The sequence below is a fragment of the Wyeomyia smithii genome, chromosome 2 (genome assembly GCF_029784165.1).
Source record: "Wyeomyia smithii strain HCP4-BCI-WySm-NY-G18 chromosome 2, ASM2978416v1, whole genome shotgun sequence".
NCBI classification, from domain to species: domain Eukaryota; kingdom Metazoa; phylum Arthropoda; class Insecta; order Diptera; family Culicidae; genus Wyeomyia; species Wyeomyia smithii.
In genome coordinates this window covers 88,827,160-88,852,517 of record NC_073695.1, presented here as the reverse complement: position 1 = coordinate 88,852,517, position 25,358 = coordinate 88,827,160, and the positions used below count along the sequence as shown (strand labels likewise).

The 25,358-nt window shown below is 38.2% G+C and overlaps 3 protein-coding genes across 5 annotated transcripts in view; all 3 read left to right on the top strand.

Moving 5' to 3' along the window:
* The window catches only part of LOC129722638 (protein I'm not dead yet-like), a 34,783-nt gene extending 32,076 nt beyond the window's left edge, over positions 1-2,707 (top strand). For all 3 annotated transcript variants that reach the window (XM_055676244.1, XM_055676245.1, XM_055676243.1), the window contains exons 7-10: positions 33-239; positions 301-398; positions 1,713-1,993; positions 2,052-2,707. In XM_055676244.1, coding sequence (XP_055532219.1) covers positions 33-239; positions 301-398; positions 1,713-1,993; positions 2,052-2,333 — 868 coding nt within the window. In that variant the 3' untranslated portion in view covers positions 2,334-2,707. The remainder of the gene's footprint in view (positions 1-32; positions 240-300; positions 399-1,712; positions 1,994-2,051) is intronic.
* On the top strand, positions 2,632-4,951 carry LOC129722641 (uncharacterized). Its single transcript, XM_055676249.1, has 8 exons — positions 2,632-2,832; positions 2,889-3,135; positions 3,188-3,329; positions 3,647-3,729; positions 3,800-3,997; positions 4,062-4,236; positions 4,289-4,374; positions 4,433-4,951. Exons 1-8 carry the CDS (start codon positions 2,722-2,724, stop codon positions 4,633-4,635), a joined length of 1,245 nt encoding a protein of 414 aa, XP_055532224.1. The 5' UTR covers positions 2,632-2,721; the 3' UTR covers positions 4,636-4,951.
* A 16,697-nt stretch (positions 4,952-21,648) lies between these two features.
* Positions 21,649-24,098, top strand: LOC129722643 (dynein regulatory complex protein 1). The gene is made up of 4 exons (XM_055676250.1): positions 21,649-22,213; positions 22,274-22,484; positions 23,024-23,191; positions 23,581-24,098. The coding sequence occupies exons 1-4, from the start codon at positions 21,717-21,719 to the stop codon at positions 23,806-23,808; spliced, it is 1,104 nt and encodes a 367-aa protein (XP_055532225.1). The 5' UTR covers positions 21,649-21,716; the 3' UTR covers positions 23,809-24,098.
* Positions 24,099-25,358: the final 1,260 nt, after the last annotated feature.

The following is a 25,358-nucleotide window of genomic DNA, read 5'->3' as shown; positions in this document are numbered from 1 at the left end:
GTCCGTTTACGTTATTTTTTTCCTGTTTACAGACCAAACAGCAAACAAGCCAAGGAATCGCAAATCGGCCGCGAAGGGGAAGCGATCGCTCGGCGTGTCATTGAGTCGCGTTACAAGGATATGGGTCCGATGACTCCGCATGAAATCAGTGTGGCTATTTTGTTTGTAGTCTCGGTTGTTCTGTTCTTTACTCGTAATCCTGGATTTGTCAGTGGTTGGGCGGATTTGTTTCCTGGCGTGTAAGCTGGCTCAGTAAAGATCTGGATTGATGTGTAACTGACGTTTGTGTTTCTTTTTCAGACCAATCAAAGACGCCACACCTGCAATTTTTATTGTGATTGCACTGTTTATAGTTCCCGCTGATTGGCGATGGTTGAATTACTTCAGAAAGGGATCAGGTTTGTGCGGACAATAGTAAATTTTGTTTACAGTATTTATTGTTTAGATTACGCCTATCATATTCAATCCTGAACAATACGAGACACGAAAATTGAATGACTTTTACAATAGCGAAACTTGATAAAATTTACTGAAAAAACCAACATACAAAATGTATTGTGATAAAGCAATCGGTAGGCAAGCTTATTCTATTGTGAGCAATGGATTATTTTCACAGAAATAGGTACTCACCAGTGGTGGGCACCATTCCTCTAATTCGCTAATTCGCTAATTAGCGACGCTAAAATTCAGTTAGCGATTTAGCGATTTCGCTAATTTTTGAGCTGGTTAGCGAAACTGTTAGCGTCGCTAAAATTTTGGCCTTCGAAACGCTAATCGCTAATTCGCTAAATTTTGTAGAGAAGCGACAATAGAAATATTTAGTAAAACTGTGAATTGCTGATGGCGTACGTTAATTGCTTCGAAAGATGAACAAACGAAAGTTACTTTTGTCAGTTTTTTTTTGCCTTAGAATGGAGTTCCAGTTATCGTACAAGTCACAGGAGCTTTTTGAAGAACAAGCACAAGGTCTAGATTGAACTTTCGGCACGACAACTTTGGTTCTTTTTCGATTCAGATAATAATTGAATTTTTATGAAAACATTCCTAAGAGTATCTATTTTCAATGCAAGCTAGATAACTTTTGTTATTCTTGTTTTTACAAAATCAAATATGAATACCGTTTCGTGAACCTCTTACTGTAAATAGCTTTCAAAAGTAATTGTTTTCGTTTGTTTAACCAAAACAGATCAAAGTGGTCCAAATCTTACAAAACACGAGCAATGAATATAGCGATATAACAATTTACATAATAAAAAGTTAGCGATTAGCGATTAGCGAAAGTTCCGCTAATGTGGGTTTAGCGTTTAGCGTTCAGCGATTATCGAGCTAAATTTTCCGGTTAGCGACTTAGCGATTAGCGTCGCTAAATTTTCGGTTAGCGGTGCCCACCACTGGTACTCACAAAAACGAAAACAAAAAACTTCGCTATTTGTAATCGCCAATGTGATAAAGCTGTATAAAAAAAAACAATATACATGATATTAAACCTGTTTTATATACCCAAGAATTAATAATATCTTTTCTCTTTGAGGAGACAGTTTATTACTTTGACAACAACGGTATTAGTTTAAGCTTTCACTCTGAAAATAACAACGTTTATCATTAGTCTAACATTTTTGTCATTAGGTTCATATATTAACTTAGCTTTTCAGTTGAATATTCACTTCACTTTTCAGTTAAGAACTAAACAATTAATTGTATATAATTTCCAGGTCCTCTGCCCAAAGAGCCTTCCCCGGCACTGATTAGCTGGAAGTTCGTTAACCAGAAGGTTCATTGGAGTCTGATTTTCCTGCTCGGCGGTGGATTTGCACTGGCCGAAGCTGGCCGCGAATCCGGCATGTCAGCTTTGCTTGGCCACTCGCTCTCCGGGCTGCAGAGCCTGCCGCCGCTGGTGCTTCTGCTTGTCGTTTGCTTGACGGCTCAAGTAATGACCGAGTTCACCTCTAACGTTGCTATCTGCAACATTCTGCTTCCAGTGTTGGCCGAAATGGTATGGGAGTCAACCGCGGGCGGTTGTAGTTCAGTTTTGATTCTGTTTCTCGTTGTAGGCCATTGTGATAAAAACTCATCCACTATACCTGATGCTACCGGCTGCAATGTCATGCAGTTTCGCCTTCCATATGCCGGTGGGAACGCCTCCAAATGCCATAGTTGCTGGAGCTGGACGAATTGCCATCAAAGATATGGCTGTGGCAGGAATTGGACCATCACTGATCACGCTGCTGGTGATGTGGCTTGGATTTCCAACGTGGGGCGCCATCGTGTATCCAGAGATTAGCACCTTCCCGGAATGGGCGATGGAGGGTCTGGCGAATACAACCGCGCACTGACTTTTTGTTGTTATTTATAATGTTAAGTCATAAAATAAGAAAAAATGTAATGATATTTATTTAAAAAATGGTGTATGATTCATTTGAGCTCGAGTGACTGATTTAGTCTACACTTTTTTCAAACAATAGTTTCTTCAGACTAAACACAGGTCTGACACGAACTAAAAGACACTGAAAAACTTCAACGTTATCACAGTCATTAGCTACCTTCAGTAATTGTTATCTGTCTTATCAGTACCGATAACTGATAAGAAAATACCCATCGAACACCAATTATTTGAGTTAGACAGGTGATTTATTGTCCGATTGATATTTCAGTCATCGACAGTTGCATCGGATTGACGAATAAATCTTTCAGTGATTGTGTTTGATAATTGAATGCTATCCGATGACACACTTTTGGGTTGTGACAGCCGCTGCGTGCTGTGTTTTGATATTGCGGATATCCGCCCAGATGGGAATTCCTAATAACTACATCTGCACTGACGATTTCTGCGACGTAAGAAAGTGTAACTTTAGGGAAGTGGAATCTTAAAATGTGTTTATCGATTGCAGGCGTACCGTGAAAATTCAGAGTGTGAAACATTGAAGCTCTCTTGTCTGGTGCAGAATTCAACCCACAATGGAATAATTTTACCCTCGATAAGTCCATGTTCCTGCTGTCAAACGTGCATTGAGAATTTAAAGCTGGGTGATGATTGTTCTGTCGGTGGTTTGGGGTCCCCCGTTCCGACGGGGATCTGTGGACCGGGACTCTATTGTATGGTTGTCGAGGGAGAGGAACATCCGACGTGTCAACCGAGTAAGTTTTTTTTAAATTTTCCTATGCCATGTTTAATAAAAATGTTGTTCAGTGCACGAGTCTAGTAAATGCTATACTCAGCAAAAGAACTTTGATCAGAGTAGGGAGGATGGAACTATCGGAAATTTGATGCAGAGGCCAGCCTGTGACGCGGATGGAAATTTTGCGCCGGTCGTTTGTATACCTGGACAAACGTGAGTTTATATTGAAGTTTCAGTTTCAGGATACATACAAAAACTGAATGGGTTCGTGGATAATCCCAGAAGTTTTTTTGCCTGACTCAGAATTAGCGTTGTTCTTAAGAAGTAACAACATTAAGAGCTTTATTTGGATTTTTAAAGCAGTTCTATGTTAGGTTTATGTTATAGACAGCCTCCAATTGGTAGATGCTCTGCTCGTACTCTCCAAGGCAGCAAGTTTAAACTTATTAGATATATTCATGCCATTTGTATATCTTATTCATGTTTCCTAAGACAAGTTATTTATATTTCGAATACTCATGAATCCACAGCTGTTACTGCGTAGACGAAGACGGTAATAGAATTTTCGGAGAAGCAGTGCATACTGCCAACATCCAGATTTCTATGAGATGTGGTACAGTATTAAGTCAAACTTATAAGAAAGACATTGCTCGTTGACTTTTGTCTTTTTTGTTTGTTTGAAGAATGTGCCCGTCTGGCAGCAAAAGCCCAGAAGCTACTGAGCTCACGCTATCCAATTTTTACTTCGCGCTGCGACTCGAAAGGTTCGTTCGATCAGCTGCAGTGCGTCGATGACATCTGCACCTGCGTCGATATGCACAGCGGTGAACCAACTTCGGATAGGAAAAACATCACCCGCGGATTAGCTGGACTTCCCTGCTGTAATCATTCTGTTTGCTGGTAACGACGTAATTGTAGAACTGATTTAGTTATTCATTATTCTAGTTAGCAAACGACTTCATGAGAATACCACTTATCTACGGGAGTGTGAGTTGGTCAAGTTATCACAAATGCATGAGATTCGTCAGTACGAGCAGTTGGGATTTAATGTGCTGGAATTTGATGCTGATATCTGCCAACCGGATGGATGGTACAACAAAATACAAACGAATGATACCCAGTAAGCTGATTTCATTTTGGAATTGGAAATCATTAAATTATTTCTGTTACAGCAAATACTGCGCCAATAAAGATGGAACAGTTATAGAACCATTTATCCTAGAAAAGGGAACAGCGGAGGCTGCCAGTATGAATTGCAGTAAGAGTAGTTTACTTAGCTTGTGTGAAAAGTTATAAACCCACTCAATCGTTTTCAGAATGTGCAAGGGCCCGAAAGATGTTGTTGGAAAGCAACAGTCTAGAGGTTCCAGACTGTTGCCCTAACGGAAACTACAAGTCACTGGCATGCCGTAGAGGACAGTGTTACTGCGTAGATGAGGATGGAAATCAAATTGGTGTTGAGAAGCCAGCTAAGTATAAATCGGAGCTGGACTGTTTCAACAAAACATGTGACATATGATTTTGGGTAGTAGACGAAACCTTCTGTGTTAATCCTTGTCTTTAAAACAATATCAGTAACAGCGAATATATTATTGTGTAGCACCAATAATTACCGAACTTAATTGTTGAAGAAAACTGTGAATTTCAGTTAGAAAGTTTTATAGAATTGTTCCTAATTTCTTGAAACAGCAGTCATTCAGAGTCTAATTGAACAGAAATGAAACAGGCTAGGATTGTCCAATTAAAAAATCGATTGCGTTCAATGGCTAAAACTGATATTTGGGGCAATAGTTTCTTCTCCAGAATGATGAATGAATATATGTTATCATAAGTAACTAGTCTTTTGACGTAGGACTACGTCTAACCGCACTATATTGAGATACATTCCGCGAAAACTAAAACCAAGATGTATCGTCGGAATGAAAGATTTCAAACGGTTATACTGATGTAACCACATGATGGATCACAATAATCAATATGTCGTTGGATTGATAAAATGATGGACAATTTTGTGATTTTTCAATTTTCATTATCACTTCATTGTTAAACAGTGAAAATTGAATAAAAGTTTCAAGGTCGAATTTTCACCAACAATGTACCAATGATATGCGAGCACGCCTGGCACAGACTTCATGAATAGACACCATCTGCCTGCGGTGATATCCTGTATAGCAGTGGCAAAAAAAATTGACAAAATCTTCCCGTCCCAATAGGTCGACTAATGTTAGCCTCCATGAGCCTAGACTATTTTGATGTCTTGAAAGTGAAGCTTTTTCGGAAGGTTCGTAACCACCTCCACTATCAGACAGTATTACGTTCTGCTGGTAATAAATATGTTAATGTTAATAAAACTGATGTCTTGAAGGAGAATATGATGGCACAGGCAACAGTACTGCACCGAGCAATGTATGAACAGAGCGCTGGTTACTCGTCGTCTATCAGTGCAGAAAAACTCGATATTCATTTTTGGTCAGTCAAGCCAAGTGAAACTACATTGCCACTGTTGATGCACAGCGGGGCGTGGAACACAATCGAATTGCCGTTTGAATTGTCTTCTTCTTCTTGTTTCGTATAGCAGCAAATATCAGAATTCAACATGATTTTTCGGGTGCCGCAAAATACACTGCGCCGCCGGGGACAACAAAATGCGTTGTTTATTTTTGAACTATACACTCTGCTTTTTTCAGATTTATTTGAATAACTAATTATAGGGTATTTAAAAGACAATAGAAAACAAAAATGCTCCGTACAGATCTTTAAATAGGTAATTAAACGAGCTGAACTGATGATTATATTTAACTAGCTAAATTAATTTAGTCCAATATGACAAAACTAGTTGCATCCCTCAGTGGCGGTATAGGTATATTAGTATTTGTATTTTTCAATTGAAAACTTTTTTGAAATAGCATTTGCAAGAAAATATTACTTTACATAACATTACTTGTAATTGAACAACGCTATGCAAACAATAATTGCTGAGGCTAATGATGTGCATCACTCTAGCCCATTTTATTTTCGGAAATAACAGACATATAACTTTCAAATATGGTATCTTCGTTGTTCTTTGGTATCTTGAAACTGATCAAATTTTTTCTGATTGATTCTGTATACTGATAAAATGTTTAAAGTGACTTGAATTGAATGTTAACATGTTCATAAAATTCTATACAATTTTCAAATTTTCTGTGAATATACATTTTCTACTAAAACTGTGATTCGTTATCGATATTTTTTCCTCGAGCTTGTAACTGCAAGAAAAAAAATTATGTGACATCTTTGCCGCTTTGTGATCGGTGAGTGAGCCAACTTCAACACGACAAATAGATATAGAAAGAAGTTTAATTTCTACTAAATCGTACTCAATTAAATATTTTATAGAAGGTTGCCTTCTCGCGTATTAAAGAAAATTTGCTGTATTAGAATGAAAGGTATTCATCAATGGTCCAGGAACAGGAACAGGAAATTTAGGAGGAAATTTGGGTCTAGAGCTCTATAGCAATATTTTAGAGAAAAACTTTCTTCTACAAAGTTGTTACATATGATAAAGCGCTTATTGAAAAAAGAGTGACCAAAATTGTCGATGCTATCAAGTATCTAACTTTTTATTTTTTGAGATAGAAAACCTTGTTCTACAGATTTATAGCTCCCATAATTTTAAGTAACTTTGTAGAAAAAAAGTTTTTCTCTAAAACACTGCTATAGAGCTCTACACCCAAATTTCCCCCTAAATTTGGTTTCTGGACCATTGTGAATGTGAAAGAGAATACTTATACTTCTAAGATAAAGTGCTGCAAAGAAATAATCAAAATACAGACCCCGTTCGATTTTGGCAAAACGCCAGAATTTTTTCTGTTGCCAAAATCGAACCATGCCAAAAATGAACGGTTCTTTTTTCATGACTTTTTTGATTTTTCAGGTGGTCAAAGACGACCTCAACAGTAGAAATGGCCACCAATGAACTAGTTTTAGTTCCAAGTCGTTTGAGGTGTCGCTTGATGAATTTGGGCTGACGACTTATACTTGATATTACCACCCGAACCAAAATACCTTTCTTTTGGAAGATCTTGAGCTTAAATTGGTTAAAATAAATCAAGCAAACTACAAGAGTAAAACGAGCTCGAACCAAACATAGCTTCAAAATAAAAATATAAAATTATTGTAGTCCTACGTCAACTGTGCGGTCGTGTTTTGGATACCCCCCTCCTACTATTTTTGTCGGTGCAACTTCTGTATAACGGACTGGACTTTATTGAAATCCAATATTAAATTTTATATGTCGAAACCAATTTTTTTACGCTTTCAAAATTTTGAAAGTACCGTAAGCCGTGGTGAGATTGAGCCATATACAAACCCATCATTTGTCAGCCAACTCATGGCGCTCACAAGACCAAATTTTCTTGAATAAGTCTCCTCGAATACTTAATCAAGGAAGACTAGTCTTCTGACCCGAAAGAAATGGCAGACAAGTCACGGTTGGATAGCACCCCCACTGGCACAGTCTTATTCCTGCTGTCGAGTGTTTCAGTTATATTCAAACAGCTTTAATACTTTGAAATTTTAGTCCGTACACGATTCTAATTCTAACATCAACGCCCAGTACAAAAATGGAGCTTATAAACACTCTGCTTTCATACAGGAGAGTGAAGATTAATCAAGCGTTGCATAAAAATACTCAAGGTTTTGGTTCTAATTCATGTGCATTCTATTTGAATGGTTAATTTCAAATGCTACTGGTGATAGATTCTGTGCTACTTGAGAAACATTGCATTGCCCGATGGATTGAATACGTAAGCGTTCAGCATCAAACGGTTTACCCTATTAGTTTTAACATCATAGTGCGACATCCATTTGAATTTTATGCAGCAAACGCCTAAATGTTTGCATTGTCCGTGCAATACACGTTGCGATGGTGAAAACGTTAGTTTAAGCTTCGCCTAAGCTTTGAGTTATTCTTGGCGGGACGAAGCGAACTCGTACTCGTTTGCGAGATTCACTATTAGTATTAATTTTAAAAAATACACAAAAGTTATGCCAAATGTGGGCATAATAAAACAAAAAATTTACTCAAACTGTTATCTGAAATAAAATATATTTAAATAGCTTCAAAAGAATTGCATTCCTATTTCACAAAACTCCTCTCTCAGTATTTAACAGTTTTCAACGTTATGTTATCCTACTCAAGTTTTCTTCGAAACTGAGTGGAAATTTCGCCTAGTGCTGACTGTCTATTGATCTATATCACAGTACCAAAAAAATCACAGGAGGGTTGTGTGCAAAGCCACGACCGCATGTTTGAAGTAGAATACTTTTAAAAGAAAGATAACCCGGCTGCTTGCGTGTCAGTCATTTTTTCTAGTAAATAAACGTTGACTAATCAGATCAATCGAATTTTGCGCTTCAACAGAATTGACCATTTTCAAAAATATAGTAGCTTGCTTGTCATGGTTGGGGCTTGACAATTTTTAAATTTTGAGATAATGAAACTTTTTCGGATGTCGTGCTCATGACTGAAGGAAAAGATAATTCAGTACGCTCTGAGACACGGGGATAAAATAAAATTTATAACTTTTGCAAATTTAAGAATGTAAATTAACTCAAGAGAAAACATTAACTCTTCAATCATTAGGTTTTTATTTCATCCTGAAAAGAACAATTTGTTGTTCAATTCAATATCGGATAAGATACCGATCACATCTTGGCGTTATCACTGACAGTGCGAATAAAATATTCCTTGTGATAAAATAAACAGTGAAGAGCTGATTTAACATTTGAAACTAGACAGCTCAGCAGCGATGCCAGATTGGAAGACATGTCTTCAAATGGAAGACATTTACCCTGCGGGGAAGACATTTTTGTTTGTGAAAACAAATGGAAGACATTCAAAAGTATGTGAAGATTAAAGGAAATATGTTATATGACCCGCATTTTGTAGAGGGGTGACCTTTTTTTTGTTCGTCAGGTTTTGATTTGCCGGTGAAACTTTTTCAGTCTTTGGTACGTGAAGACATTTGGAGAAATGACCTGGCATCTCTGCAGCTCAGGCCTCTGCCAGGCTGAATGCCAACGCGAGCGATCGGGCGAGATTTTTGCCGTAGGGTAATGAACTGCTCTACTTACGGCTGTTTATTTACCTACGGCAAGAATCTCGCCCGATCGCTCGCGTTGGCATTCAACATGGCAGAGGTCTCACGTGTTGTCAAAACTTTCTATTGAATGCATTTACTGGTGCCCACTATCGCACAGAGATTACGTTCCACTAAAGTGCCTCACTGCATCAGCTGCTATCGATGCTGATACCCGCTGCAATTGCTACGCTATCCTTAACCATGCCACAGTTGTGACCGCTATACGCTGCCATTGGTATCCGCTGTCCTACATCAGCTGGCCCAACTGCTATCGATGCTGAGATCCGCTGCAACTAGTGCGCTATTCATTGCTATGCCACAGCTCTGGCCGCTATCCGCTATCACTGGTATCCACTACACTGCTACTGCTGCTGCTAATGGAGGATGACTGCTGTTGTCGCTGTCTAGAACTATTATGAGCGGCTTCGGCTGGAACAGGCTCTTATATAGGCCAAATACCATATATTAAATTGCAAGGTACACGATTCTGTCGACCGTGCTTGGGACGCAATCATGTAACGACCAATCAGAGGTCAAATTTTTCGTTTTGACAAGGCTTGACTATTTTCAATAGTACAATAGCTTATATAATAAAATTACAATTATATTCATTTGGGATGAATTTTAGAAGATTTTCCAATCTATTGCTACAAGAACGAAGGAAATCCATCGAATACTAACCGATTTATTAGCATTTGAAATGAATCATATTTTTCACTTTTTTCGGTTTTAGATTTCCATTTCACATCCCTATGTAGCTACTTCTCTCAGGAAGAGAAGTATTCTACTTCAAAAAATGAAATTTGCAACTAATACAAATGAAAGCACATAACGGTTTCTAGCACATAAAGTGAAAAACATATACAATTTCACACCGTTAATAGTGCACAATACAGAATCGTTTTAAACCATGTAAATTTGTACGTTAACCCGTAATGACCCGAGACAGAACTTGTTTTTTTGAAAATGCTCGTTCTCAACACTGGAACGGCCGATTTGGGAAAACTTGGACTTTTATTCAAGGGGAATAGTTGCTCTAAGTTTTGGTAAAGGTGTCATCCCTCTGGACCCCTCCCCGTTTTTGTGAGACGCAAATATGTCTGTGTTTTTTTATTCTAATTTTTCAAACAGATTGAGCAAACACTGCCCAAGTAACCAAAAGTTCGGATAAAAGTAGACTTTATAGACTAATCAGCCAATCTAACGATCATGAATAGCATTCTATTCAGCTCAATTTTTAAGTAACTAACCGTACTTTCAAGTTCGCATTTGTTGAATAAACTTCGAGTAGCATGCAAAGCAGCTTCTAAACCGAACTAGAAAGTTCACATTAAGTTCCGTTAGGTCGCTGAACAGAGCGCTATTCAGCTTGAAAAGAAAACTTCAAAAAACTTAAAATAAAAATCAATTTGCAATTTTTCAATTCCATCACTCATCATTCGTGTTGCTTCATCAATCCAATGATAATCATTTACTGTAGAAATTTAGATCAGAAGAATAATGTCTGACTTCATTTATTATTAAATTTCATAATTTTTTTGCAACTTACTACACAAGCTTCGAACTCGAGTCCTCCTTCTTTGAAGCCTCCACTGCTCAGTCCCCGCTATATGAGATCAGCATCGATTTTACTCTATGTGCTGATTTCTCTTCATTACCTACACGTTCATAGCTAGGAACATACCGGGTCTCTCTTTCAGCTTGAAAGTTCAGAGAAAGTACAGGCGGAACCTCATGCAAACTAGGAAGTTCAGAAAAGGCTGACGCGGAACTTTTTCTGAACCTTCAAGTTCAGAAAAAGAACACGCAGAGCGCAATGTGGACTTAAGTCTTCTCTAGTTTGTTTTGATTTTGCGGCAGTTCGTTGGTAATGTAATTGAAAAAGGTTGTGTACGCAATATTTTCCTACCAAACGTTTATTGAAAATTTATTCTGGTAAGCAGATATACAAAATATGATAAATGTTCAAAATCAATAAAAACTTTTTCGGTCAATAGATATGCTGTGTGCCGCAGTCGAAACTACCAACGCCTTGGAACACAGGAAACTCTCGGTGGTGTCCGAGAAATGGATTCGGACCTCCAAAACCGGCAACATCAGGCTGTGGCCTACATAAAAACACCCAAGATTTGGGCAAATTGCTCAGGGATGAAAGAATCACACACAGCAATTGTCTAACGGAAATTCACAGCTTACATCCGGTTTATTTTTTCTTTTGACCTGCACATTCATGGGTACAGTCAGATTTTTTTTACGCGTTTTTTTTATACGCGGTTTTTTTACGAGGTTTTTTTTACGCGGATTTTTAAATTAACGCGGTTTTTTTCTAAAGCCCTTCTTGCTGGACTACTTTACGCGGATTTTAAAAACAACGTGTTTTTTTTTACGCGGATTTTTGAATTAACGCGGTTTTTTTACGCGGATTTTTGAATTAGCGCGGTTTTTTTACACGGATTTTCGAATTACCGCGGTTTTTTCTTACGCGGTTTTTTTTTAGAGGTACGTTTCCCCCGCGTTTAAAAAAACCTGACTGTATCTGAATTCATAATTGATTTCCTGTAAGGTAACAAAAGAAAGTGTTTAGATAGAGAAACCTTTAAGCACCCTAATATTTCCTTTGAAATCATAGCTTTGTTTTCTTTTTGCCATTAATTTAAATAATAAAATCCGATGATAATAAAATAGACCATATTTTTTATTGTTTTTGAAAACCTCATTTTTTATCACTAATCCTGAAGCAAACTTCACTTTCGCCGAAGTACAGTAAAGCACGAGTCAGAACTTAACATGAACTTCGAAGTGGAAATGAAGTACGACATAGACTTCTCCTGAACTTTCGTGCTGAATAAAGGTACGTATAAAATGCTAACCGAACTTCAATTTCCGGCTGCTTTAAGGTTCACGAGTGAACTTTGTGTGAACTTCAAGGTTCTAATGAAGAGGAGCATGCAGCTTCTCCTGAACCTTCGTGCTGATTAGAAGTACTGATAAAATGCTAACCGAACTTCAATTTCCGGTGGCTTTAAGGTTCATGTGTGAACTTTGTGTGAACTTCAAGGTTCCAATGAAGAGGAGCAAGCAGCTTCTCCTGAACCTACGTGCTGATTAGAAGTACGGATAAAATGCTAACCGAACTTCGATTCTAAGGGTATTGAAGTTCACGTGTGAACTTTATGTGAACTTTAAGGTTCCAATGAAGAGTAGTAAGCAGCTTCTACTGAATTTTCGTGCTGATTAGAAGTACGGATAAAATGTTAACCGAACTTTAATTTCAGGGGGTTTTGAAGTTCACGTGTGAAGAGTGTGAACTTCATGTGATCTTTAAGGTTCCAATAAAGGGGAACAAGCAGCTTCTCATGAACTTTTAAGTTGCCTTCAGGTGTTGACGGTACTTATTTAGAATGAAGTTCGGTTTGTGAGTAATGTGTCTTGTTGTTCAGCAAGAAAGTTCCGCGGAACCAAATCCGAACCTTATGTGAACTTCTAAGTTCGTTTGTTAAGTGAAATTCGAACTTCTGGTTGCTTGGGAAGTAATATGAACTTAAGGCTTTGAATATAAATATGCATGCAAATTAACAATATTTTACATTGCATTTGAATATAATGCCACACGGAATATTACATGGTTTCCAATGCTCTATTTATGTGCATTCAAAAAAATGTACATATTTTTACTGTGTAGTCACCTACTGTATCTGTAACTATTTAGGTGACTAATTATTTGATTCTATTTTTTTAGATTTTGACATATAGCAAATAAAATTAAGTTGTAACTGAGCTAAAATTAAGCGACAAACACAACAAATCAACTAGCGAAACTTTAATCTTTAAAGTAAAATGAGAATAAATAAAAAGACTTGTATGTATAAAACTGTATGGCACGGTATCTGTAGAATTTGCAATTTATATGTTTTGTGAAAATAATTTATTTGTTATTATCTGAAAACAATTCAATTTCGACATATTTTTAATATTCGAATACGATGATTACGATCAGATTTGTAAGCACTGTTTCAAAATACTACAAGGTATACAGCCCTAGGGTTGTATGAAATGGTGACGTGGGACCAAACGCTGTAATTAGAAGGCTTTTTAGTTACAAAGGTTACAGAATCTGCAGACAGCAACAATTCGTTTGTTCTGTGGTTTAAGTATTTTTTTTAGACGCGGCCTCCCCATAAATTTTCTTTTTGGACATATATTGAACAACACTCGAAATAACTTCGATTACCTACACTTAACGACAATGTGTAGTGTTTTTTTTTGCGCAAACAAACAGGTTTAGAAATTGTTCAAGTAAAAGGGGTGTTGGAAAACTTTTCGAAAGATCTTCACCTTCGAGACTTCAAATAAGTCTAAGTTCATGGAAGCAAACTTAAATTGACCTGTTGGGACGGAGAAACTCTGTACATTTTGTTTTTATATTGAAACAGAGAATATCACAGGGAATGGTTGGTGTCCTTTCACATCGTCTGTGCTAGGAATGCACGCGTGTGATTGGTTTATTGTTCGCGTAAATTTTCTTGTAACTTTTAAAGTAGAATACTTCTCTCGGCTACATAGGGATGTGAAATGAAAATCTAAAACCGAAAAAAGTGAAAAATATGTCCAATTTCAAATGCTAATAAATCGGTTAGTATTCGATGCATTTCCTTCGTTCTTGCAGCAATAGATTGGAAAATCTTCTAAGATTCTTCCCGAAATAAGATAATTGTAATTTTATTATTCACACTATTGTACTATTGAAAATAGTCAAGCCTTGTCAGAACGAAAAATTCGACCTCTGATTGGTCGTTATATGCTTGCTTCCCAAGCACAGTCGACAGGATCATATACCTTGCAATTGAAAACATGCTATTTGGCCTACATAAGAGCCTGTTTCAGCCGGAGCCGCTCATAATAGTTCTAGACAGCGACAACAGCAGTCGTCCTTCCTTAGCAGCAGCACTAGCCCTGTGGTTGGTCACCACGTCTCAGGAGCAGCGCGGTTTTTCTCAACGTGTGTCGCCAGACTGCCATTATTCTCCCACTGTCAGGGCAACATGAAGATTGCCATCAGGAAATCCAATTTTGGAAATCATAATGCCTTTTTCAAGGCAAATAAATAAGTCATTGAAAGTTAATAATTTTTGTCAACGCAAGCAAGCATTCTGTGTTGCATCCTAGCAATTTAAATTTGTCGCACCCGTCTAATTTACTGAATGTGAAATAGCTTCCACAATGCATGTTGTCCGTGTATCTTAATTCCTCCAATGTTAGGGCAGCTCAAAGGTTGTAATTAGCAACCGATTTTGAACAGCAAAATGCTTTTTTGAAGGCAAATAAAAAAAAATTGAAGGTTAATAGTTTTCTGGCATCAACACAAGCAGACATTCTGTGCGGGATGCAATCAAATTCTGTTGTAGTTGTCTAATTTTTACTTTATTTTGTAAACTCCCCACTGTAGGGGCAGCGCAAACGCTGCGATCAGCATAACCGACATTGAATAATAAACTGCCCTGTTAGAACGCATTCACAAAAGCAGTTAGTTCGACTATGCAGAGCTAATATGAAGACGATTCAATCAATCAGCGTAAACAGAATTTCGTCGTCTCCCAGCTGCCAAGTTGTCACATGATGCAACACGCAACAGCGAGCAAACGAAATCGCTTGATGTTACAAACCGCAATAAAATACGGGTTAAAACCGTTGCGTGTGTGAGAGCACCATCGGTGTTTATTCGCTGGATATACTATCTACTGTCTACTGAACGCAATAATCTGCTTACATGCGACAAGGGGACGGGAACATTTTCTTCAACCAAGCTGCACAACACGACACAAAACATGTTATTTTGTTGCTTCAATGAGAGTGCTATTGGTCCGGTTCGACAAGAAATCATTTTTGTGCATCCGTGCTACGAAACTGAGGAAAAACTTTAGAAACTGAAAAAAGAGGTGGAGCTTATCAAATGATCGCTCTGAACCAGAATGAAGTCACACATATTTTTCAAGTTATGTCGTTCCACCACCTACGAAAAATAATTCATTCCTATTTTCATCCCTATATAAGAGCCTGTTCCAGCCGGAGCCACTCATAATAGTTCTAGACAGCGACAACAGCAGTCGTCCTTCCTTAGCAGCAGCGCTAGCCCTGTGGTTGGTCACCACGTCTCAGGAGCAGCGCGGGTTTTCTCAGCGTGTGTCGCCAGACAGCCATTATTTCTCCCGTGTTGGAGCAGCATGAAGATTGCCATCAGGAAATCCAATTTTGAACATCAAAATGCCTTTTTGAAGGCAAATAAACAAGTCATTGAAAGTTAATAATTTTTGTCAACGCAAGCAAGCATTCTGTGTTGCATCCTAACAATTTAAATTTGTCGCACTCGTCTAATTTACTGAATGTGAAATAGCTTCCACAGTGCATGTTGTCCGTGTATCTTAGTTCCCCCAATGTTAGGGCAGCTCAAAGGTTGTAATTAGCAATCGATTTTGAACCTCAACATGCTTTTTTTAAGGCAAATAAAAAATAATTGAAGGTTAATAATTTTCTGGCATCAACACAAGCAGACATTCTGTGAGGGATGCAATCAAATTCTGTTGTAGTTGTCTAATTTTCACTTCATTTAGTAAACCCCCCACTGTAGGGGCAGCGCAAAGGCTGCGATCAGCATAACCGACATTGAATAATAAACTGCCCTGTTAGTACGCATTCACAAAAGCAGTTAGTTCGACTATGCAGAGCTAATATGAAGTCGATTCAATCAATCAGCGTAAACAGAATTTCGTCGTCTCCCAGCTGCCAAGTTGCAACATGATGCCACACGCAACAGCGAGCAAACGAAATCGCTTGATGTTACAAACCGCAATAAGATACGGGTTAAAACCGTTGCGTGTGTGAGAGCACCATCGGTGTTTATTCGCTGGATACACTATCTACTGTCTACTGAACGCAATAATCTGCTTACATGCGACAAGGGGACGGGAACATTTTCTTCAACCAAGCTGCACAACACGACACAAAACATGTTATTTTGTTGCTTCAATGAGAGTGATATCGGTCCGGTTCGACAAGAAATCATTTTTGTGCATCCGTGCTACGAAACTGAGGAAAAACTTTAGAAACTGAAAAAAGAGGTGGAGCTTATCAAATGATCGCTCTGAACCAGAATGAAGTCACACATATTTTTCAAGTTATATCATTCCACCACGTACGTAAAATAATTCATTCCTATTTTCATCCCTATATAAGAGCCTGTTTTAGTCGAAGCCGCTCATAGTAGTTCTGAACAGCGACGACAGCAGTCCTCCCTTAGCAGCAGCGGGAGCGAGCAGTGGGTACCATCGATAGCGGATAGCGGCCACAACTGTGGCATGGCTGCGAATAAGCGTAGCAGTTTCAGCGGATCTCACCATCGATAGCAGCAGGGCCAGCAGATGCAGGTACAGCGGATACCAATGGCGGCCACAACTGTGGCATGGCTACGGATAGCGTTGCAGTTGCTCAGCAGTTGGGCCAGCGTATAGCGGCCACAACTGTGGCATGGATATGCATAGCGTAGCTGTTGCAGCGGGTATATCAGCATCGATAGTAGCAGGGTCAGCTGATGCAACGACACTCCCTTCACTAAAATGCTGTTTCAGTGTGGTAGCGGGAAGCATCAGCAGCACGCTTGCATGAAGTGAATACATCAGCCAGCAACTTTCTCTAAGGCCTCTGCCATAGTAGACGTGAAAAGCGGCGCGAACCGATTCGCTCGGCCGTAGGTTGATGTACAGCTCTACTGATGGCTGTACATTAACCTACAGCTGAGCGAATCGGTTCGCGTCTATTATGGCAGAGGCCTAATGGGAAAGCTGTATCAGTTTGTTCAGAAGAATATTATTGTCGGTAATATTACAGAGATGCGATTGCGTAAATCCGATTTTGAATTGAACAATTGTTCTTTTGAGAACAAATAACACACTTATTTGAAGAGTTAATAGCTTTTGGTACCAATAGCAGTATAGTGACAGTCTCAGCGGTAGATGCAGATGCAGCCGGTACTTCCCTGAGGCCGATGTGGAAGTAAATGGGAATAGCACGGCGAAACTGTTCGGGTAATGCTTAGACGCGCGTCATTTTTCGTTGTTGATATTCCCCACATGGAACGACGCGCTTTCGTATGATAGCGGTGGTATTAGCGGTAGATGCATTTGCCAACACTTACTCCAGTAAAGCCGTGTCTAGTTTTCAATGTGAAAACACCTTTCTCATTGTGTTGACCGTGCGCCTTAGTCCTCACTATCAATGATAAATTGAACAATTGTCCTTATAAGGACAACAAATGAATTAATGAAGATTTAATTTTGAATTAGAATACTTCTCTCAGGAAGTTCGGCTGCATAGGGATGTAAAATGAAAACCTAAAACTGAAAAAAGTGAGAAAAATTTCAAATGCTAATAAATCGGTTTGTATTCGCTGGATTTCCTTCGTTTTTGCAGCAATCGATTAGAAAATCTTCTAAGATTCCTACCAAATGCATGAAATTGCAATTTTATCATTCGAACTATTGTACTATTGAAAACTCTTAAGCCTTGTCAAAACACAAAATTCGACCTCTGATTGGTCGTTATACCGCGCTTTCCCAAGCACGGTCGGCAGAGTTATGGACCTAGTAAATTGGGAATGCATCATTTGGCCTATATAAGAGCTTCATCAGATAATAAACAAACATTTTATCGGATATTAAATTGAACAACTGAAATTTGAAGAACACAAATGATTATTTGAAGAGTTAATATTTTCTCGTTTTGCGCTATAATCCAAAGTTAATTATCTTCATCTTCATGCATACTCTGATTATTATTGCGTGTTTGCCTCGCTTAGTGTTTGGCTACGGTCATGCAGAACGCAAATAACGGCGCGATGCGATTCGGCAAGACGAAATCTGTTGAAATGTATAGCTCTACTTCGCCTTAAAAAGAGCTGTACATTTCACCACGGTAAGGCGAATCTCATCGCGCCGGCATTCGCGTTCTGCATAACCGTAGCCTTTGTTCCGTTCCCGTTTAATGATGTCGTATTAAATGTGCATAGTACAATTCGGCAGCACTTCAACTTCTCATTTGCACAAAATTTAAAAATATCCAATGAACTTCATTCAAAATATTAGACAAAAAGAAATTACAATACTGCCAATGAACGGTCAACGTTTATTTACTAGAAAAAATGACTGACACACAAGCAGCCAGGTTATCTTTCTTGTAAAAGTATTCTACTTCAACCTTGCGGTCGTGGCTTTGCATACAACCTTCTTGTGATTTTTATCAATTTTCACCGTTGAGCAGTTATTATTCTACTGCTGATGAAAATGATGACTAACGTATTATAAAATTGTTACATGTTTTATCTTTCCAACAATATATTGGTTATTGTTATCCATCATGTGGTTATGCTGTTATTATCGTTTGAAATCTGACGTAGAATTTGCCAGTTTCGTTTCCTATTTTACAGAATGCATCCCAGTATAGAAAACAAAGACGTAGTCCAACGTCAATATGAAAATTACGAAACTCTATTATCTAAGAGCATTTCAAAGACTTGACTAATGAAATTCATAATGACGGCGTTGTTCAGAATAATGGGTTTCAAAACATAATTTCATTTTTTATACAGGGTGATTGGGTTCTTGTTGGGGATATTTTAGGGCTCAAAGAGGGCCACATTTGATGAAAAAGAAACTTTTCCACGCATGTGCCCTGACGTAAATCTACTCAGAGTTATTTAACTTCTAATTTTCTTGGATACCCTTCCTTAAAGTGGCTCATACTTCAAATGTAGAAGACTTAAAGCAATTCTATTGCTTTTATTTGAAAGTTAAAAAAATTTCCTACTAGATGCAGCTTTTACTAGAATACTAGAAACTAATAAAAATATAGTCTCACCTGCTTATCTATATTTTTCGGAGGATTTGGTATTTTATTTTTCAGGTAATTTTATTTTCCACCTTGATCCTTACGTTTAATGAATTTAGGTAATCGATAACTGACTTTTTCGATGAATTGTTTTACTTTTTACGGCGGTTTTCACAACCGTGAGTACTGCATTTTGCTTTTCTTCATCGAACTGTGAACCAAAACCATTGCAGTCTCCTGCTGTCCCAAGTGCTCGCTCCGTTGGATCGTTTATCACCGATAATGAACTTCATTTTTTCTTCAACATAATCCTCTTGTGGATTTCAGTTCCAAGGATGTTTTGTCCAAAAACCGCACTCTAGCCGTAAAATTTAAAAAAACTCCACTGAATTTTCGAACCTTTGTTGGCCGAGTACTCCTTAATTCTGATCAAGTTTGTTAAAGGCCGTAGCTTTCTAATAGATCTAAACCGCGAGATTAGTTAAGGTTAAAATATGATAAAAACGCATTCACACTAACGCTACGTACAGGTGGAATTCCGCACTGAACTGTCCACCATTCAAAGGTCCTTCACCTTATAAACAAATTTTGTCGGAAACACGAGATGTCTCTCTGTTCCAGACTGTTTTAAACCGTATCCTAGAAACTTCAAGTAGCCATCTTGGATTTCAAAAAAACATCTGGAAAAGGATTCTGACCACATTGTTCCAACGTATTTCTATTTTCTCATTTTTTCAACTTTCACTTTTTTGTATTTTCATTACCTTCGCTGTTGTTTTTTAATTACTCTCTTTTCATGCATTTTTCAAGTTAAAATAAATAATATAAATGAAAATCGTCATAGTGAAGAAATGGTTTTTATATCAAATTTTTGTTTTTGATTCACTGTTGTAGCTAGCAATAAACAAACTTCTCTGCAGTGATTTTGGGGAATGGGCTCAATTCTATAATATATTATGAAACAAAGGTTATTTATTTTACATAACATTTTTTAGATTATATATAATGTATAATATTAGGTTATATATAATTATACACAATCTTATATAGTTAAACTAGGACTTACAATTTTAGTTTTCTCCCAATAATTTATCTTTTGCATTTTTGGTCTGATATCAGAGGCCCGTAGCTACCGGGAGGGCTAGGGAGGGGGAGGGGGCTAAGCCGTTTCGGATGTCCAGTCCAGCGTCGGGGAGTGAAAATGTCAGTTTTTTTTTAAGTCTCATTTTAATGAAAGAACGAATCACAGTTTTATATGTTCGATTATATCAAAACAATGCAAAATAAGTTTCGCTGCAAAATTTGACCAGTTTTTTCAGAATGTATATCTTCCATTACTCGTCAATGGAGGTAGGTATTTTTATGGATGGGCATTTGAATACAAGCTCGATACGAATGCGAAGTAAATGTACAAAGCGTTTACTCAGTTAGAGTAAAAATGGCTGAACCTGCGTAAAAAGTTGGTCCTCTGAAATTCAAAAGCACTATGTACATCTGCTCATTTAAATTTGCAAACCGATTAAAATTTGCAGATTTTTTTTCCCTTTAATAAGGTAGTTTTTAGCCACAAGGTGAAACTATAAAATTTATATATCTGCTTTCTTTCAACGATATGCACCTTCGCAGTATATTTTTTTTCGGAACCGGATTTTCGAGAATAAAAAAATTCTTATGGGACAGCTAACGCTTCGAAAATAGATGAGGTTCTGAATCTTGTGGAGCTAACACTATCGAAATAGGATGAAAACTGCAAAAGCTATAAGAATTTTAATTTGTCAGTACCCGGGTACTTCGTTGGACGCGTAAAGTACTTTTTTTTGTCGAGCACATAAAGATTTTGAACTGGTTTCTCTACAAAGAAAAGTTTAATAAAATAAAAATTCTCCACACCATATCAACACCAGCGGCATCACTGACGGGTTTTGTCTTTGATAATGGATGTGTACGCTTGCTTATAGCGACACTAGCGGCATTTTTGCCCACTAAGCAAAATTTCAAAATAATCGTTATTTTTCTGGTCAATGAGATTGTCTGTTTGGCTGTGATAATACTATTAAACTATTCAATAGAACAGGAAATTTAACGTCCAAATTGAATGCATGTTCAGTATTCGATAAACGTTTTTTAAATGAAATTAAAATCAATGAAAAACATCCCACTGCTCTATAAAACGAAATGGTAAAAATTAGAACTATAATGATTCGATTTTTATTCTGAAGTTTTCGAAGTTCCAATCAAAACGGTATATTGTGACTACATTGTTTATGTTATTAAACTGAAACGGCTACATTAGTTACCATTTCAAACAGAATTTTCCGTCCAAAGTTAGAATACCGGTGCATGTTTTCTGCAAATAAGTAGCTGTCACTTATCAGTCACTGTTTGGTAGTCATGCGAACGGGCATCGGTCGGTACCAAATGTTATTATGCCGCCTTCCCGCTCGTCCGCTTCCATGTGAACACCAAACATTCGCACCGGAGGTGAATGGTGGTGAGTTCGCTACCCTAATTTCATTCACCGTTGAACCATTGAAGCTCGAGTTGAAGGTAACCTAGCCGCATCGCGTTTCATTGAACTTGCCGGTGACCGATTGACGATATGGATGCCGTTTTGCTGGAGCGTGAACGTGTCCTTTTTCGGCTGAACGAAGAAATTAACGCCAAGTCTCGAGGGTTGTTCGAACTGAACGAGAATGCCAGCTGGATGAGCGCAAAGCGGCGTATGCGGAATAATCTCCGCAAGACTAATCACCACATACCGCTAACGGATGGTTCGGAGAACACTTCTGGCGACGGAGGGAACAAGGAAAATGATTGTGACCGAATGTCACCATCGGATACGGAAACTGAGTGCAACGAAAGTTCCCACTGTACGGAGGAAGCGAAGTCGCTTGAAAGTGGGAAAGAATCCAATCTATCATCTACTGCAATGAAGGAGGATGGTCAGGTTGTGAAAATCGGCGAGAAAAAGATTAACAATAAAGCCGTTGCCAAGCAAAACACTGCCGGCAGCGCCAAAAGCGTGAACAAGAATATGGCCGATGTTGTGCCGAAAGTGTTAGAAAAGAAGAATATCAGCTCGGAGGGATTGATCAAGTAAGCTTTTTTTCAATCCAATTTTTGGTTTAACCTGTTAATGAGTCATGATTTGGGCAGGTTTTTGAAGTCTAAGGTTGCTATTATCCAAACGGAGCTGGAAACTGTTCAGAAGCAGAACGATTCAAATGTGAAAGATTTAAGTCTAGCTTTGGATCGTATGAAACAGTTGGAGAGTTTTAAAGAGCAACTGATGACCAAAAATGCAGCCCTTGAACGTACGGTGAAGAAATATGAGGAGCGCAACTTAGAGCTGGATAAGCTGGTTAAGGTAAGCGGGGGCCTAGTGTGGTTGGTAACGTCTCCGCCAACCACGCTCGACGCCTGGGTTCGAATCCCACCGCCGACATAGGTGTCGATGGTTGTGAGGTGGCGTGATCCACTCATTACCAACCCTACTGGTCTAGATTCAATCCTAGCCGACACCGGGAGATTTTCTGAGGCGAAAAATCTCTGGGATCACGCCTTCCATCGCATGAGGAAGTAAAGCCGTTGGCGCCGGTCCGTTAATAAACGGGTCGTGAGTTAGGGACCTGGGTGTGGAGTCGCCTCCCTGGGCGTCGGTAATTGGCCACAACAGTGGCGGAAATAGACCGACGGAAAATAAGCGAGAATAAAAAAAAAAAAAGCTGGTTAAGGTATTCGATTTGCTCAAAGCTTTTGTTAAAATAATTTTCAAGAGAAGAAAAAGTAGAGTAATCAATTTTATTTGAAACTTTTTTGAGGACGAATTCGAATCGATACAAGATGATTATCAAAGTAAATTTTTTCTGACAAATTCAACATTATTTATCATAATTTTGCCTACAGGAGAAGGAAGCTCAAATTGTCAATGTCACAAAAGAGCTAGCAACTGCTAGAAGTGAGATTCGCTGCATCAGTCAAAACAACCAAAACTTGGAAAAGAAGCAATTAAAAGCGCAGGAAGACATTGACAGTCTCAAGATAAAGCTAACCATCGCTAACGATGCCGAAAAGGTAACTTTTAGTTGTTTGAATTCGATTATAGTCTGTGAAATGAGACAGATATCATTTTTACTAACTAACCATATTTATTAACTAACAAATTTTTAAGGACATGATGAGATTTAATTTTCGACCTAACGATTATTGTGCGGTATTGATGGTAATGTTGAGTTGATTATAAAAGTGTTAAGAATTTTTACTATCGTCAACGTGAGAAAAGCATCCATTTACCGTTTAGGTAGATAAGGGAAAGGTGTGTGCGTTAGTGAACTTTTCTGTCGTTCAAAACACGCCCAATTCAACGCTGCGTGTCTTTAAACACACACGAATGAACACATCTCCTTTATAATTTAAAACATTGCCATGACCTAATAATGGCTAAATTTGGTTTTTAATTACAGGAGACCCGAGATGGGGCACGCCAGGAGCGATTGACCTACGAAAAACAAATCAAACAATTAAGGAAGCAGCGAGGCGAAGTGTTGGCCGACTACAAGAAACTGCTGCTGGCTGTCGATCAGATGAAGAAGCAAAACTTTCATCTAGATCAAACGAGACTGATGAGCGACTTCGAGCGTGACTACTTTAAACATTTGGATGATTCCTCGGAGGTCGCGTTGTCCCAATGAAAGGAATGTGCCCTGTACTTCTCTAGATTGTATCAGTACCCTAGGTTTTATGAGTGTTTTAACGATTGTTAGGGTCACTGGTACTTGTAGCTGCTATTAATGCATCGTAACGTTTGTAGACTGATACTTTAGAATGTAGACTGATACTTTAGATAGTATTTTACATGCAATAGGGTTTCAAGTATTTACTACTAGAAAGTTTGTCTAAATATAGATTTTCCATATATGCACTAGAGCTTGATTGTTCAGTTTGCTTCGTTGCTGCTATGTCTCCGCCCAGACAAATAACTTTTCACGAAGAATGCACCTTTAATTTCCTGGTAAAACATCCGACAATGCCATGCTAATGTGGTGTCGTTCGTGGCGTGTCGGTTGACTTCATAATGCTCCAACGAAGAGTGTCGTCTCGCGTTCCAACATGGGTTCTGTTCTACGTATTTATTCTCGCTGTTCTTTTATTTGTTTCTCTGTGCAATTCGTTTCACCTCGTCTGCGGCGGTACGGTCATGAACGGCCGATGTTAGAGTAGATGATCCAATAGTTGTGGTAGCACCAATAGTTGCGGCATCGCTTTTAAATTCATCGTTTAAACTAATTAGAACCGAATTGCTTATGCTACATGTTGAAGAAATAATAGATTAAACATAAGTACATATGTTACTACAACAATATATACTGAAAATATCCAAATTACTGAAGAATACTGTATTTTTCAAAAACTTACCCGGAAGGCACCACTCACTACCCATTTTCTTATTTTGTCCACGATTGTTTTAAGATATGTGTGTGGTTCTAGTACGATTATCACTCATATAATTATTTTTCCAGATAACAGTTCATTATGGAAACTGTTGCACAGGTGAAGTTCGTTAATAGATGATCATATTATTTATAAATTACTTCCTCCACTATTGGATCACAGGATACACTATGCTCTTATAGTTGCGGTATGTTTCGCAATTCTGATTTACGTTTATCAGAACATATGTATGTGGGACTACTTGTGTATATTATGGACAAGCAGGTACTAGGGGACATACCTAAATGATGTAACTTATTACTATTCAATTTTAGAACCCCACCTTCCCCTGCCACCGTGTATTTACCGATACTTCATACATGATCGGCCACAAAAGCTATCGCTCTCACCCCTAAAATGCTGTATTATGCATTTATGAGCCTTTCACAGCTTTAATCGCTCTTTTAGTAAACACTAACGTCAAAAATGTAAGCGCAAACATGGTACGAAGCAGAGGTAATAGACTCTAACTTCCAATGTTGAGAAGTCACCATTTGTGAAAAAAAAATTCTTCTGAATATTTCAAAATGAGCGCCAACGGTCTTTCTCTTCAGCCAATTTCAGCCCTTTTCAAATGTTAGTCTATAGACATTTTATAAAAAGTATGCAAAATTTGTTTTATTTTAATAAAACCTTCATACCCTCACTGAATTTTGCCAACATCTGACCAAATTGGCGCAAAATCCGTCTCTTAGTTAACCTCGTGCATTTTTGTATTTACTTGCAAACCGACTTGTCAACCTATTAAAAA